Here is a 17,807-nt window from a genome sequence, read left to right on the forward strand (position 1 = left end):
CCACTACAGCATATAATAGAGAGCTGCAGTCAGTCCAAAAATACTGGCCAATATTTTAGAATTTAAGAGTTTTAAGCTTTGTCAGAATATGTTAAATATTTCAAAGGGGAAAAAAAAATCTCATAAAAATATTTTTTCCCAGTGACTTCAAAAAATAGATTGGATTATTTAATTGTATATAATTATTAATTAATTTATTTTATTAAGTGCCTACTATACTACTAGGTGCTGAGACCTAAAGATTTAAAATGCTAACAATCTAGTAGAAGAGTATGCTTTTATATTTCACATTGACCATTACTAGTATAAGTAATTTTCCTTGGGGAATCCCAAGTAAAAAGTAAATTAGCAAAAGGACAGAGCACTAAGCAAGTCCACAAATTTAAAGACAATGGCCTCCTGCCATTGTAGAATATCTTACTACCTGTAATGCATATCCAATTTCTCAGTTTCAGTGTTCCCTAGATTTGTTTAAAGGATAGCACTGCATTCTCTGTTCTGCTTTGCATCAACTAAGTAGCAGACATGAACAAAATAAACTGGAAAGGCTACATGCTAGATTTGACACCATTTGGTATTTTTTTCTCCCTCCTTCTCCCTCCTTCTCCCTCCAGTGGAGGACAAAGCTGACCTGAAGACCTCTGACACTTTCATGTAGATCCTGTTAGTAAACTTTCTGTGGGTCCTGTCTCTGTCTGTAGGTTAAAAACTACTTCTTCCTTCCTCTCTCCATCCATTTAACACTAATTCCAGGTTTTCTAGTTTTTGAAAACCCTTAGAATCTCTTTTGCCATCCCATTAGTACATATCAGCTACAGTATCTCTCAGCCCTAGGATGTCTAACCCAATCTTCATGCAATTTGGAGAAGCTTTGGGACAAAGATTCAAGATCATCTTCCCACAGGATGTATTTTTACCTTTTTATCTATAATTCTCACAATCTAGGACTTCCCATTTCTAAATGGCTATCTCTAGTACCTAGGATTCTCTTGGTCCAGGTTTACTGTGTTTAAAAATATACAGTTTACACAGTAAAATTTAGAGGTGATCAACTATTTGGGGATACCTGCCTAACTTTTTCATCTATAATCTTCTATATTAACTGTAAATACTATCTTTTTCTAATCAAATCTTTTTATTTTCAAAATATATACATGGATAATTTTCAATATTTACCTCTACAAAACCCTGTGTTCTAATTTTTTACCCTCCCTTTTCCCACCCTTTCCCTAGTTAGCAAATGATCCAATATATATTTAACATAACACTCACTATCTTTAGGATATAAAAATGGAATTTTAAATATCAAAAGTTCTTATCACTATCACTTTTGCTATAATAGATGCCAAAAATTCTCTTAAAGGGGAATGTATATAGCTCTTATGGAGGAAGAAACTACAGTTTTGGTTGGGCAGTGATGTGATAGATGGAAATGACATATATTACTTGTGAACATGACACGAGGAAGAAATTATATTGGGTTGCCATCTAAGGTATGAAGTATCTAGAGATATTTCATAATTAACATTCTGCTCAATGACATTAAGCATACCAGAAATGATGTCATTCTGTTCTATCATTCAAAGCTGACAGTTAATTTATCATTGTCTTAAATAATGATATAGGAAGAGAATATTTAAAAAAAATACACCATATCTACCTTTAATATTATACATAATTACCTGCTTTAGTAGACATTCCAATCATATTCTTCTTTTTCTTCCAGAAGCTGATATCATTTTTAAAGGCCAGAAAATCAAAAAGAAGCTGAAAAAAAAGCATGACATAAACTTAAGTTTAAAAACACATACAAGTTGAACTCCTTATTTTATAACATATATGAATTCAAATTCCTACCATATTTAAAGAAGAAAAATAACATTTTAAATTAGCTTAGGCATACAGAGAAGTAACAACAGTCATTTTAAGGGGCACAGTGGATAGAGCACTAGCCCTGAAGTCAGAAGGACCTGAGTTCAAATCTGACCTCAGACACTTAACATTTCCCAGCTGTGCGACCCTGGGCAAGTCACTTGACCCCAGCTGCCTCAGCAAAAAAGAAAAAAAAGAGTTATGCAAAACATAACAGTGGACAGAAAGTATTTGAGTAGTCACAGCAAGAAGAGTTCAATTTGGGCTGCATTAATTATGGAAGATTTTTGGCAATAGAATTTCGGCTGGGCCTTGAAGGATGGAATAAATTAGGACATCAGAAATGAAAAGGATTATGAAAAATTAGGTTTTTTTTTTTTTTTTACTTTACAGATATCTCATGCAGAGAGCATAAGGGAGCAGAACTCATTAAATTCATTGGTCTGCTTCTACTTGCTATAAATGTCACAAATAACAGAAGAGGTATAATCGGTTGCAAAATGAACAATTCTAAGTTAAAGATTGTAATACAAAAGATCACAATAAAATTTTGCTCTTATTAAAGCACTGTAATTTTATTGACATCGGCATACAGAGCTAAAGCAGGAAATGTTAAAAAGGAGACATTCTTAGTTTAACATCTATATTTAAGTTCTATTATTGCAAAAATTTCCCATTCTGTATAATGACAGAGAACAAATAGCAAAATACCAAAAATTCACTTACATGAAATGCTGCCACAAAGAAAGTCAAAGCTAAGAAATACAAGTTGGTATCTACAAAAATTCCTTTTACTTCATCTGCATCCTTTTCTGAGAATCCTGTAGAAAATAACAAACATTGCATTATAAAGTTGAATAAGCAGTTCTAAATTTATCTCAAGTTAGTTTTTAGTTTAGCTTAGTCTCTGTATGAGACCCTAAAGATTTTAACAATCTATCAAAAATCAAAATTCAATTGGAAAAATTAAAATCATTTCATTTAATTTACATTTCTAGTTTAAGAAAATAAGATTGCAAATTATACACTTTCAAAAGAGCAACAGAGAAAACAAATAACTGATTGCAATGCTCAAAACAGAAATGTAAAATAATCTCTAAAAAAAAATATCTGAGAGAAGAAAAATATGTGATCCACTTCTGCTTAAAAAGCAGAGTCAAGCATAAGTATTGAGTATATACAAAAACTCATATGTTCAGTACAGTCAATAAATGACAATATTCAATTATTAGCCAAATATTTTTGGAAAAATAATGTAAAACAGTAGGAATTGTTTGCCAAAGACTAACAAAATTAAGCCTTTAATTGCAGTACTGTGTTCCATGGAATTTCTTAAAACACATGCAAATTTAAAAAACATTAAATAATGATTTTATTTATCACAACATACCAAATTGTTGTAGGGAGTACACAGCATCTTGCATGTGAATCCAAAAACGGAGTTTTCCTAATGATATCTTGTCATATGACACAGTCAGAGGTAGTTCAGTTGTCGAACGATTTATTACCTAAATATTCCCCACAAAACAAATAATTTAAAAAAATCCAAACCAAACCAAACCTGGAGATCATTGTATCAGTATGATAGTGCAGATCTTTATTTCTTGCTTACACTACTTTCCTGACTTTTTTTTTTTTTTGACTTTATTTTACTTGCTTGTTTTTTATTTATTTTTTTTATTATAGCTTTTTATTTAGAAGTTATATGCATGGGTAATTTTATAGCATTGACAATTGCCAAACCTTTTCTTCCAATTTTTTCCCTCCTTTCCCCCACTTCCTCCTCCTCCCTCAGCTGGCAGGTTGACCAATACATGTTAAATGTGTTAAAGTATAAATTAAATACAAAATAAGCATACAGTCCAAACAGTTATTTTGCTGTACAAAACGAATTGGACTCTATTCAAGTGGACAAAAATAGAGGGATTGGGAATTCTATGTAATGGTTCTTAGTATCTCCCAGAGTTCTTTCACTGGGTGTAGCTGGTTCAATTCATTCCTGCTCCATTGGAATTGATTTAGTTCATCTAATGGCCAAGTCCATCAGAATTGATCATCATATTGTATTGTTGTTGAAGTATATAATGATCTCCTGGTCCTACTCATTTCACTCAGCATCAATTCATGTAAGTCTCTCCAGGCCTTTCTGAAATCATCCTGTTGGCTGACTTTATTTTCTTGAACATCCCTCCCAATTGGAATGTTCTCTTCCCTCACATTATCCAAATTTTACCCAGCTTTTAAGGCACAGTTGATTAACTATCGAAACTGATAATTATAAATCACCACTAAGTATCATTCTATGCAATAATTCAATAAATGAACAACTACTTTCATTTGGAAAGCTCTTCATTCCATATAATTTGGATATTTTGCATTTGATATGGCTTCATTTAAAATTATAAATTAAATTTATTTATGAAAAATGGGCCATAATTCTGTTTATAATGATGTTCTATTTTTACACCATTTATTTGTTTAATCTTCAAGGATATTTTGGGGTTTGCATTTATAGGATGTGTATGTGAAAGCTGTTTTTTAAAGGACCCATTTTTCTAGGTATCTAGAAATGCCAAAATTTTGGCAACTGCAGCAATCTGTTGCATGTTTGACCATTTAAATGCATAAGGTGCATTGTTTTAGATTTCTTAAGATTAATCCTTCTGTAATTTCTGATGGCAATCATTTGATCCAGAATCACTATTAAAAAATTCCTCTGATTCTCCAAGCAAACCTGTACTTTTTAGCCATTTGTCTACATATTGTTGGTTGAGCTAAAATGGGTGCCAGTCATGACATTCTTTTTTATTTCATCTCTTGGATCTTAGTATTATCACGGGCTCTGTGCAGACATAAACCAGTTTTAGACATAATGATCAAATCAAGGGGCATATATAAGTCTTTACTATCTGTTGCAAAAGTATTTTTATCAGGAATATCTATCAATGCTATACCTTCTTTTTAAAAAGAAATATTAATCTTTCTATATCTCTTTTGGGTGATAAATCCATGTTTGTTTTTAAGATTACAAATCTTTGTTTGGACACCTAAATATGCTCTTGTCCTAATTTATCATGCCCAACCTATATGCTAAGACTGGTAATGAAAAGTCATTAACTGATTTAAATATATAAGCCTCATTAAACATTTGCCTTCTGAGATGCCAATCAGTTTCACAATTTATATTGGCTAAGGCTTCTCTCTGACTGCCTTATACTTGTTCTGTACGTCCTGGAAAAGGCCAGTCAATAATGATTACCATCATCAATTGTTCATGTTGATCTACATATTCAAATCCAGTCTTTAAAAGTTATTATTTTTTCTTGGTCTACATTCAGAATTTTACTTCTTGGCCACAAATGACTCTTGAGATCAATGGACAAGTATTTAACGTGACTTTCAGCAGAATCACATAACTTGACAATGTTAGTCATGTACATTTAAGTAATTAATACAATACTTTGGAATGACTCTTCCTTTTCCTTAAATTTCATCATCAGACATGGCTCTCATCAACAATGAGATGATTCAGACCAGTTCCAATAGTCCTGTGATTAAGAAAGCCATCTGCACTCAGAGAGAGAACTGTGGGAACTGAATAGGACTACAATATAGTATTTTTACTCTTTTTGTAGTTGTCTGCTTGCCTTTTGTTTTCTTTCGCTCCTTTTTTTTTCCCTTTTGGATCTCATTTTTTCTTGGGCAGCATGATATTTGTGGAAATATGAATAGAGAAATTGCACATGTTTAACATATATTAGATCACTTGCCGACTGGGGGAGGGAAGGAAGGGGGGAAAAAACAGAACACAAGGTTTTGTAGGGATGAATGTCAAAAATTATCCATGTATATATTTTGAAAATGAAAAGCTATAATTAAAAAAAAAGTCAACCTCAGTTCTGGTCAGGACTACTGTTAATGGGGTTAAGACTAGGCAGAACTACAACAAATGTAAGCTGTTTCCCTGGAAGATACGTTTTGTGTCAACTGTTCTTCACGTTATTATGTTGGTGGTATGTTTTAAGTCAATATTTCAGAGAAAAAAATTTTCTATATGAACATCAAATACGCACTATGCTTGGATCTACTTTATATATTTACTGTGCATCATTATCATTAAGAATGAAGAACTTAGTCAAAGGCTTTGTGATAAATATATGCAAAGTAAAATGTGACAGCATTTTTGGGTGACTTGTTCAACCTCCAAATTAAAAATGTGTTGGGATTTTTTGATACACTCTTTGCTTTTCCACCAACACAGCCTTTTTTTTTTTTTTTTTTTTTTAAGCACAGACTTTTTTTTGAGAAGACTTAATGTGCTTGCTTTGCTCAAAAATACCTAAACATGTAGCTGGTCTATATTTGGAAGGGTCACTTTTAGTAATATGTTCTCTACTTTTATTGATATATGATGTTTTCTGTTAAAATGGGATCAAGCTTGCACCAAAGAAGAAGATTATAAAAGTGCTTTGCTAGTACAGACAGTTCACATTTTACATATGGAGGCCTGATCAGAATTAAAAGGAAGAACATATGGAGTCAGACATATGGGAACTGGAACAAAGGCATAGACAGAAGAAAATGGGCCACATGCTAGGCTTGGGAACAGACATGTGGTACCCAAGTGCAGACAGAAAGACAACAGACACATAGGGGCCAACAAAGGGATGGACAGGTAGAGTGAAATAAAGGTATCTCCCAGAACTGGAGGTAACGGTCTCTTTGTATGTCCATTCTTCTGCTTTCATTTGGAGGGGTTCTTGAGAGGGGGAATGGAGAAGGTAGGAGGTTCTGAAGCACTGAACTAAGGAATAGGAGTGCAAGAGAGAGAGCATAACACTATAAAGTTAACCTAGATATTTTTGGAAAATATGGACTTCTTTCAGAATTCTTTACATAAAATCAAAGTTGTATAATGTGAATTTATATAAAGTGAGAACTGTAATTCATATGCTACGAAGTAGTTCAATCAATAAGTATAGATCTCATTCATAATCATTAATTTTGTTTTACAGTGAAGCTGTAATTTAAAGTCATTTCCCTTAATCATTTAAAAAACTTATTTTGATGGTACTCAATCTGTTTAACAGTTAATTCAAATTGTATTTTTATTCTGTAGACTTTTTTCCAACCACAAAGACCAATGAAAATCTTTCACATCCCCTTTTTTCAGGGGTTCCTTTCTCCTCTAAATTTTTTGTTTTTTGAGTTTTTGTGATATTTCTCCCCCCAAATCCTTTTCTGTATGTATATTTGTTGGGTTTTTTTGAGTAATACAGGATGTAAATTGTTTACTGTGCATATTGGCTAGATATTGATATAATTTTCCAATGTCTTTCATCAAATCTTTCTCAAATCACTACAACCACAGCGGTATTCTGTTTCTCCTTAGAAGCTTTCTTGGGATGCTCTATTCTTCCTCTGTACCATGGTAACAGCTGAAACATATACTTCTGCATATTGGTGTGTACAGAGTGTACATAAATTATGTAAATATTGTAAAAGGCATTTTGTTCTTGATGGTTTTAGAGCATAGTTTTTTAAACTTTTTCCATTCATGGCCTCTTTTTGCCCAATAAATTTTTATGTGACAATGGGTATGTTAGTATATAAAACAAGTACACAAATCAAGCATTTACTGATAATAAATCATAATTTTGTGATCCCCACGTTAAATTATGAGACCCCTCAGATGGAGTTGCAAACCAGTTTAAAAAACTGGAATTTAGAGTATCAGTCTTTAAAATTATTCTGTTTTGAGTTATTTAATTTTAGTTTGATTTGTGCTATCAAATTTTAAAAGGGCATTTCAAATTCCACTAATGCCCTTTTCCTCTCTAAAAACATTCAAGATATTGACACTTGTTTGTTATTTTATTTTTTTAACCATTCTTTCATTATTAATGAGCATTTCTGAAATTTATGTTAAAGATAGATTTTCATTGCCTTCGGGATCTTCAGGTTTAATTAACTTCTAATTTCTGCTCTTATTTCACCTAATTTGGGCTTAATGATGAAGTTATTTCTTACAATCACTCTGTATTGATCTTCAATATACTGCTATGTATACTGGACTGAGGCTATTATTGGTAAAAAGCAGTATAAAGTTCCTGCCTATAACTAATAACCAGTTTCCAGTTCTGTCATTATGATGCATGGGCACATAATAAAAAAATTTGTATTTTCAACCTTATTTCCTGAGAATTTATGATTTACTTGTTTTAGTAGTCAGGACTATATACACCAAGCATTTTCAGCCTGTAGAATATTAATACTTCTAATTTGTTCCCAATATATTTTTCTTCTACTGGAACATGAAGCAACACCACCACTCTCTCTGCTATCCTCTGGCCAGGACATTCATTATAATGGTTCCAACAGCCCTGTTCTGTCCAGTCTATTTCTTATTTTTATACTGGTGAAGATGCTAACCCAATCAATGGTATTGCTAGGGTTTCTTGAGTTTTTTCATAATTATTCTAATTTTTTTTTTTGATGGGTTCAAACAGAAATGATCACTGGAAAAATTGTTACTCTGCTATTTATCATTTCTTTACTTTTAATGTGCTATTAACTGTTGCACAGGTAAATAAAATAAACAAATTGTCTTTTTGTTATTATTAAATGTCATTACTATCAATTACTGTAAATCCTAGAAGGAAATCACATTATTTATGTTATAATTTCTATTCATTTAATATCTGTGTGTGCATTACTACATTAGTTTGCTGAGCTCATATGAAGGAAGAATATCTGAAAACATTACTCTGGATTATCTAACTTCTGTTATAGCTACAAAAGATTATGTTAACATTACATATGTTGTTTTGTTCCCTAAGCACCAGTTGATGAATTGCCCCTTCCATTGTTCTAAAAAGTATCTAAATATTGGATATATTATTCCTCTATATACCTACATAGTATCTATTCACAGAATATACTATACATTCTGAAAATAACACATAAATAAGAATGTTCCTTTTCTTAGAAAGAAAATTTTTGATTTGCTAATTAATGTCACAAATAGCAAAATGAAACATAATTCATTAAAACAACAAATAGACACTTACCATTAAATCTTTTACTCGGTTGCTAAGTTGATCAATAAATAGTATGGGCAAGTAATGTACTGTTTTTCCTAATTGAATCCTGTGATATTAAAATAAGGATTTTAATATGAATTCTTAAATATTAAGCCATCTAAGAAAAAAGTTTAGTCTGACAATCTGAGTGTATACAATAAATTAGTAAATTATATTATGCTAGCCTATGATTATTTTTGCCTTTAGAAGATAAGCATTCGCTTAGAAAATTCTTAGTGGTCTAACTTGAAATTTATGTCTAAATAAATAAGGATCAATTCTAATTCATTATCATAAAACTTCTAAAGGCAAATATATTTTCTTAAACATCCTGATTTTGTCACAGCTAAATATAAAAAGCAACTCCACCTAATGTCTGCTTTTATGACCACTTATCTATTAAAAAAGACAAAAGTGTGCAAAATCTTAATACAATATGTTTTTTTCCCTAGGTCTCATTCTGCATGCATCTTCATCTGTTATCTTTCATTTAGTAATAGGGAATTTAAATTGTTGGCTGTATATATTGGCTAGATATTGATACAATTTTCCAATGTCTTTCATTAAGTCTTTCCTGCCAGTGGTTATAGCTAAATATAAAAGGCAAGTCCACCTCATGTCTGCTTTTATAACCACTTATCTATTAAAAAGACAAAAGTGTTCAAAATCTTCATACAAGGAGAGAGAATAATTTATAGGTTATTAAATAGAAATAGTCTCACTACAATAATGACTTGAGAAAGCAAAAAAGAATAAAACTCATGATGTAAAAAATTAATGTAAACATTCTTCTCCACAATAACTTCTTTATCATATAGCAAAACTAACCAATATCCCATTAATGATGCTAATGACTAAAGAAGACAAGAGGGAAGCAATAGAAACGGGTCTGATGAAAAGTGAGCTTAATAAGCTCAACTACTCAAAAATTGCTAATACATTTTTAATTATCTATATTCAAATCTGAAATCTAGCTGGTCATCCAAAAAACCTTTTGCCTTACATATTCCCTCTACTTCCAGTTTGTACAAGCTGAAAGAATGCAAATTTATTTTAATTATTTGAAGCTATGAATTCTAAGTAATTTTTTGATCACGCAACATTTTGAATTATCCCCACGTTGGTGTCCCCATCACCATGGAGAATCCAGAGTTAACTGCACTGTTAATATACATTTACTAACTGAATCACTACTTACATCTTCATGTATCTATGAACATCAGCTGGGAGAGAGGATCCATCAAAGACAAAATCATCCACCATTACATTGAGTGTTAACCTTGATCTCCAATGAGAAACTGGCTCATCTAGGGCATTTGTTGGTTTCTTTTCTGCTTCAATTTGCTTGGAAATAAGGAAAGAACCATGTATTAATCACAATCAATAATGTACAATTAAGACTTTTCTGCCTCCTTGAGTCATATTGTTCCCTATACCATCTTTGCCTCTTGAAATTTCTATTCTTAAAATAAAAAAAAATTCCCCCATTTATTTAATATTTTTCCCAGTTACAAGTAAAACATGTTTCTTAACATTTGTTTTAAAAATTTTTTTAATGAAAAAAAAAGTCTTTCTCCTTTTCTCCTTCTCCATCCTTCTTCCCCCCACAACCAACATTGAGAAGGCATATGTGAAATCCTCCTCTCCCCAATAAAACCCTCAAAAAAAAATAAAGCAAAAAAAAAAAAAAAGTATGCTTCAATCTGTATTCAGATACAATCTCTGGGTATGGATAGCATATCCATCATAAGTCCTTCACAGTACTCTTGGATCACTATATTGCTGAGAATAGCAGTCATTCATAGCTGATCAACTTATCTTTGTATATATTACATTTCACTTTGCATGAACTCATGGAGGACTTCTGAAGTTTTTTTGAAAGCATCCTGCTTTTCATCTCTTACATAACAATACTATTCAAAAATAATCACACAGCACAGCCATTCTCTAATTGATTCTTCTATTCTTCTCATTAGAGTTTTAAAATCCCTCTTTGCAATCTTTTTAGTCAATCTCCTATTCAGTAGTAATGTCTTTTCTCTAAGCTCAGAGTGCGCTATTCCTTTCTTATAAGTTCTTAAATAATCTAATCTGTATTGTAACTACTAATGAATTTGTACTTTTATCCCTAGTATTATTAACTGACATTTATAAAATGTTTTATATACATTATCTAATTTAATCTTCACAATAACCCTATAAGAAAGATGCTATTATTATCCCCATTTTGCAGATGAAGAAGTGCAGACAGAAAGGTTAAGTGATTTGCCAAGAGTTACAGTTAATTATTAAGTAATGAGGCAGGACATAAAGTGGCTCCCAGCACTCTGGGACTCTGCTCTGTTACTTGCCTGCTTCCATGTTCCTTGAGTACAGGAATCTTTCCCCATATAAGTGGCTGGGGGGCACTTAATAAATATTTTCTGAACGAATGGAAAATTAATACATGAATATTTATGTTACTTGTCAAAATATAAATGTATCATGTTTATGTTCTTATATATTGTCAAAAAAAAAAAAAACCCCAGCAGCATATGGGATTTTTAGATTTTGGTAACAAAGTAGATAAAGATCTCACAATACCTGCTAATAGCTCAGTTTGAACAATCCATTCTAGCCCACTAACATCTAACCATTAAACCCTAATTTATTTTCTCTCACTTCTATCTTGTCAGCTGAAAGAGGAAGTCATGAGGCTTTCATATTTTGTGTACAATCAACCTTTGTAGTTCTGAGTTACTAATGAGATCTTGATCGATCTCAGAAAGCCTCCCCAATTGGTTTTCTCAGGCCCTCTGAGAGGCATAAAAGAGCAGGTACAGGTAGTTCACTGCTTTAACAAATCAACAATTGAACTAACAACTTAGTTCCAAAGACAAGTGTCAGAAATTGTTTAGAAAGAAAAGCAGGTAACTGACAACAAATCTTTATTTTAAAAAATTCAGAAAAGGAATTGAGAGTAGAAATACTGCAGATAGCCAGAGGACTAAATGAAAAGGAAAAAATTTTTAAATAATTATTTACATCAACTTACATAAAATAGAAAGAATAGTTTCCTGTATTATTTTATTTACCTTCTAAAACAAATGGATTTTAGTGATTTACATGTGAGAGTGGGAGACCTGGCTATCACTGAGGACATGAATGACCAGAAAGGGAGGTGCACTGATCAAGGTAACAAGCGTTGAGTTGATCAAAAGAGTTCAAGTGTTGCATTGGTACCCTGAAAATTTAAAAGACCTCTAGAAAAAGGCTTCCAGATCACTCAATAGATCCTTTATGTAAAAAAAGGACAAGGACTATATGTGATGAAAAATTATGGGTGGTCTGCTGTCTACATTAATAAAGAAAATTCTCACACTGATTAAGATCACAGAGCAAATGATGTATAAGTAACTGATCAGTTTTTTTCCCCCTTAATTGATCAGCCCATCATCTGACTGACTCCAGTAGAACATTTTGCATAACTCACTCCTCTAAAGCATTTTGTCCAAAACAAGTGATCTTGTTCTAAGGCTTATCTCATTTTTAATTTACTTTCCATTCCTTTTCAAGTCTGTAACAATCTTAATCAACAAACAATTAGGTATGATCTCAAAGGTAAACAAGGTTCCAAATCTTTTTAGCTTTACTGCCCTATTAAATTGTGAAGTTACTAGTAATGGGAAAATAAGCCCAGTTTGGAAAGTATGCAACTAACTCTTCAAAATATTTCTAACAGATGAAAAACTGACTATAGACATTTCTTCAAAAATCATTTCATGAAATCTAGACATGCTACAAATCTGGGCAGTAGTTTGGGCAAACCACTTAGGTTATTATCTCCCTCCCTGCCCTCCCCCCCCCCTTTTTTGGTATTACCTATTATTAAATGTCATGAAGCTTAAATAATAGCTTATGTTGTATAGCAGTTTAAGATGTGTAAAATGCTTTATATATGTTACTTCATTTGAACTCCACAATAACTGAGTGGTAAATCTGGGGCATCTAGATGGTGCAAGGGATAGAGTACTGGCCCTAAAGTCAGGAGGACCTGAGTTCAAATCTAGTCTCAGACACTTAACACTTATTAGTTGTAATCACTTAACCCCAACTGCTTGGCAAGGGGGAAAAAAAGGGTGGCAAAACAATAACTGAGTGAAATAAGTGCTATCATTATCTCACAGCTAAGAAAACAGACTCAGAGAGGGTAAGGAACTTGCACAGATCATACAAATAGTAAGTGACCCACACAGAATTGACATGCAGATCTTTCTAACTCTAAGTTGGGTGACTTATATGCTAGGTTACACTACAATTCCATTACAAAAGATTAAATTAAAAACATTTACATTACTTTCAAAATTATATAGTTTTATAATTAAAATTTTTATGCTACCTTAAAAGACTTGTTACATGTAACTCTAAAACAACAAAGAACAGCAAAACCTCTATTTTGATTAGTAAATACTATGCTTACCTGGGTAGCGGATTCTCCTGTGAGAAGATTGATTTCTTCTGGTTTGGGAACCATGTATGTTGTAAGAGGACTGACTACATGCACCTGCTTACCATCATGCCAAGGCAAGATCCCAGCATGGTGAAGAAATATATAAGCATATAAAGTGCCATTATTTCTTGTTTTCTTTGGCACAGATACATTGACTGTCCTAAAGCAAAAATAAAATAAAGATAAAAATCACCTGCATGGTGTGAATAATAACAGTAGTTTCAAACCAACTAATTATAGCTTAAAATTAACCAAAAAGACTGCATATGACTTCACTGAAAGTAATATATTTTCATATCTATTTTTGTAATAAACATTTTGATAACAAAAACAACTTATATTTATATTTTACTTAAAATGTTCATTTCATAACTGCAATTTTTTGGTATTTTTACTGCAAAAATTGTTACCACAATTTTATAAATGAAGTTATAAAATCACAGATCATGGAATCACAAATACACAACAGCAAGGGACCTTGGAGAGCCATGTAGTCCAACCATCTCAGTACAGAGATGAGAAAATTCAGGTCCAAATCAGTTAAGGGATTTGTCCAAGGTCATAGAGGTAATAAATGGCAGAGTCTGGATTCAAATTTTGACCCTGCCTCCAAATTCATAGTTCTTTCCCACAATTACAAAGTAATATGTATGTGACCAAAGAACAGGTGCTTGAGGAGGGATTTGAACCTAGGTCTTCAAACTCTGAAATCAAGTAATTTAAGTAATTCAAAAAGCAATCAAAATCTCAACAAACATAAGCACTAGCTTTAAAACCATTCTCTAGATTTACTTTCTCTTTAATGTAAGTGGCAAACAATATACAGCTAATATCTGAGCTTTGTTTTCATCCACCAAACATGGTATTTTAGTAGAAACCAAAGAAAAATATGTAGGCCTATGGCAAGTCAATTTTATCTTTGAATCAAATTTTGCCTATGTTAACTATTACAGGTTTAAATTACATAGCAGCTTCTTAAATTATTGCTCTATAAAAATTTTTAAGAACCACATAAATTTTTTATTCCAATGCAGTGAACTATTCAATTTCTACATGCATTAAATTTTTATAGCATTAAAGCATCCAAACATTATTATTTTAAACAGTAAATATTTTTTATCTCCAAATAATTCCTATTGTAGTAACAAATACAATGAAAAACACCTCATTATTATTATTTTTTAAAAAATCTTCACATGTAGGATTTTACTATAAGCTTCAAAGAAAAAGTGAATTAGAAGTATCTGTCTCATACATTCCTCAAATATTACTCTAGGACTTTCTTGATAGGATCATTCTACCAGAAACAAAAAAAACATGCATCCACTAACATTATATTTTAAAACTCTAGTGTTCTATTGTCAAATTTTGAATTCTTGCCACAAAAGCAAGCACTCCTGGCACTGTATAATATATAATAATCTCACAGTGTTCCTAATTCTCTAAGACTGTCAGTTGCTGATTTGCATAGGTAGGGAGTGCTTCTACATTGGGGGGGGTTCTTTATATTAAGGAAACCAAAATTTCAGCCAAAAAATATTAATTAGAATTTTATTACAGAAATGTAGGATTTTCTGGCCTTAATTGATAGTGACAATTTCCATTTAAAACTGAATAACTGAGAAAACAAGATAAATGAGAATCTTAAAAAGAATACCTTTCTACCTTTAAAATGAGGATGAGATAGAATTCATTTGTCTCCAATTAAAAAAAAATAATTTAACTTCACATAATTTAGACTTTTTCTCTTATTTAGCCTACACTCTTCTATTATTCAATATATAAATTCTACAAGTTAAATCTTATCTCAAGAATCTTTACTTTTATATAGATATGTCAACAAAACCAAGCAAAGATAATACAAGTTCTTCATATTGCGTGAAATACACTACCCACACACAACATAAACATACTCAGTGTAAAAAGTCATATTAGTTTCTGTCAAATAAGTTAAGTTATTTTCAGTTCTAGAAAAGGTTTGATTTGCTGTTTACCACATAGATTGCTGTACTTTCGGGTTGGGGTGTGGGTGATTATAAAGTATGATTTCTAAAGACATATAAGGTACTCTGGCATTTTGCTTCAATGATGACTTCAGAACATAGGATTATTTTGGTTCTTAAACCTGATAAAGTTAGATAAGGCAGAACAGAATGTCACATTTGTGATCTTAGCTTTTAAACAATGTATTTCAACAAGAAAAACACAAAAGTTCATTTTAAAATTTACAACACAAATATCATACCTTTCAAATTTAGACTCAACATCAAAATCTTCCACATTCAAAACCAGATCTATATTATTCTCAGCACCAAGATTGGACCTTGTAGTGGTGTATACACTCAGCTGGCAAGCAATGATGATAAAGGAAAATTAGTGCACAAGGGACTCTTGTTAGAAAATGTACACATATCCAACAGTTTCCCCATTCTATACAAACTACTGATACGTTTAACATATGACCAGATGAAGAGATAGGCAAAAAGTTTTATCTTTGGAAATTAAAGAAGACATATGCAACACCCGGGGATGGCCTGATACTATATTTACAAAAGCTAGTAATAAAAACCACTTGAAAATGGAGGAAGGGAATCAAATATCTTTGCCTTACTGTAGATCTTAGTTATTTGAAGAAACTAAGAACAAACTCTCAAAGTAGCAATTTGTCTTCTCACTCACAGAAGTATAGAGCAGCAGTCATTCTCCCAATTGGAGTCCTCACTTTGCCTCATTCCCCAGAGCAAAACAAACCCGGAACCCATGGAGATAGGTCAGTAGACTGACATCGTCTAGTTCCTTATAACCAGACACGCATATGTTATATACACGTATATAAACAACACAATGTTACAGTGCATACATGCAACACAACACATGTGTGTTATACTTGTTATTTCTGTACATATACTCATAACTCATACATAGATGTACATCCTCACCAATAAACCCAAACACGTTATGTGTGTGCATAGGCATGTTATACCCGTTATATGTAATTATGTGTGCAAAAACGCATAGCACACAATATATACATATCTGCTATATGTTCATATACTCGGATTGTGTGCATACACGCCTGTAACGCATGTTGTGTTGGTTACATGTGACTGTGCATGTTATATATGCTATATATATATGTACACATACACCCATTTAATGCACACAAATCTTTGTAGCTCTAACTGGGGAGTCCTGAAGGAGCTCTTTAGGCAGCGCGATGACATTGATTCCGAAGGGCCGGGGAGTGAAGCGCGCACAGATTCGGGGCGGGCCAGGGGAGGGGCACTCACCTGCAGCTTAGGCCTCCGCGCCAGGTACGGTTGGATGCAGTTGCTGTCCCCGCTGCACGGCCGGGTGTAAACGATCCCGTACATCACCCAGCAGGTGTGCACCACATACACCACGAACACCCCGACGATGAGGCTGGTGAAGGAACTCCGGCTGCTCCACATGGCGCCGGGGCTGCCTCAGGGGGAGATGACACCCAGCACGTGGGCCAAGGGGCAAGCTAGGGGCCACGGGACGGGGGCGCGCGGGGCGGGGGCACGCACCCTCCCGAATCCCTCACGCGCACCTGCACGGCGGGGGAGGGAGGGAGTGAGGGAGAGGAGAGGAGGGTCGTTCCCTCCCCCAGGTCCGAGGCAGTGCCTCCCCCGCCCCGGGCCCGAGAGGGAGCGACCGGGAGCCTAGGCTGCCTTCGAGGACGCCGCCGCTGTCGCAGCCTGCAGCCAATCACTGAGAGAGCTCCGGGCCCCGCCGCGGGGACACGTAAGGGGGCTGCGCCCGAGGAGGTTCCGTGGCACCTCTCATGTTCCCAGTTCGTCTATGGCCAACGGCGGCATCGCTAACCTGTCACTGCGGGATTTGCCGAGCTGGACACTCAAAAAACGCTTCCGGGGAGGGAGGAACCGTCTTTCCGGAAGTAGCCCCACCCCTCCTTCCGCCCCTTTGCGCTGCCCCGCTATGCTCTGGGAAGTGTAGTTTTCTCCACTTGCATCCCTTGCGCCTCTGAGGACGTTTTCTCCCTTTAAGCGTCTTGTTCTCTTTCCCCCTTTTTCCTCCATATCTCAAGGGATAAATTGTTGGGCCTGGATAATAGGCCATCCCTTCCCCTCCCCCCCTTTTTGCAATTAGGTCCAGGAAAATTGAGTTTAGAAGAGAACCCTAAACCTTGAGCCTCCGATCCTCCCCACCCTCCCTTCACATACCATTGTGTCACAGTGAAAGTGCCTTCTTCCTTATCGCTGTCCTTGCCAGGGTAATCCTTTCCTCCCTCAGGACTTTGCGTATTGTTCCCCCACCTCGCTGTTTCCTTTCCTTCCAAGTCTCCTTGCCTCCCTCATCTGCCTTTGTTTCCCAAAAGA

The 17,807-nt window shown here is 34.0% G+C and overlaps 1 protein-coding gene across 1 annotated transcript in view; it reads right to left on the reverse strand.

Annotated features, from left to right (window-relative positions):
- Positions 1-17,273, reverse strand: part of CLPTM1L (CLPTM1 like) — a 34,377-nt gene extending 17,104 nt beyond the window's left edge. Inside the window, exons 1-8 of the mRNA XM_051969808.1 lie at positions 16,734-17,273; positions 15,689-15,789; positions 13,414-13,603; positions 10,153-10,298; positions 8,943-9,021; positions 3,263-3,380; positions 2,599-2,693; positions 1,683-1,767 (exon numbers count right to left, since the gene is read on the reverse strand). Of these exons, the coding sequence (XP_051825768.1) occupies positions 1,683-1,767; positions 2,599-2,693; positions 3,263-3,380; positions 8,943-9,021; positions 10,153-10,298; positions 13,414-13,603; positions 15,689-15,789; positions 16,734-16,895 (976 nt within the window). The 5' untranslated portion in view covers positions 16,896-17,273. The remainder of the gene's footprint in view (positions 1-1,682; positions 1,768-2,598; positions 2,694-3,262; positions 3,381-8,942; positions 9,022-10,152; positions 10,299-13,413; positions 13,604-15,688; positions 15,790-16,733) is intronic.
- Positions 17,274-17,807: the final 534 nt, after the last annotated feature.

This window comes from Antechinus flavipes, chromosome 1 (assembly GCF_016432865.1).
Source record: "Antechinus flavipes isolate AdamAnt ecotype Samford, QLD, Australia chromosome 1, AdamAnt_v2, whole genome shotgun sequence".
Lineage (NCBI taxonomy): Eukaryota > Metazoa > Chordata > Mammalia > Dasyuromorphia > Dasyuridae > Antechinus > Antechinus flavipes.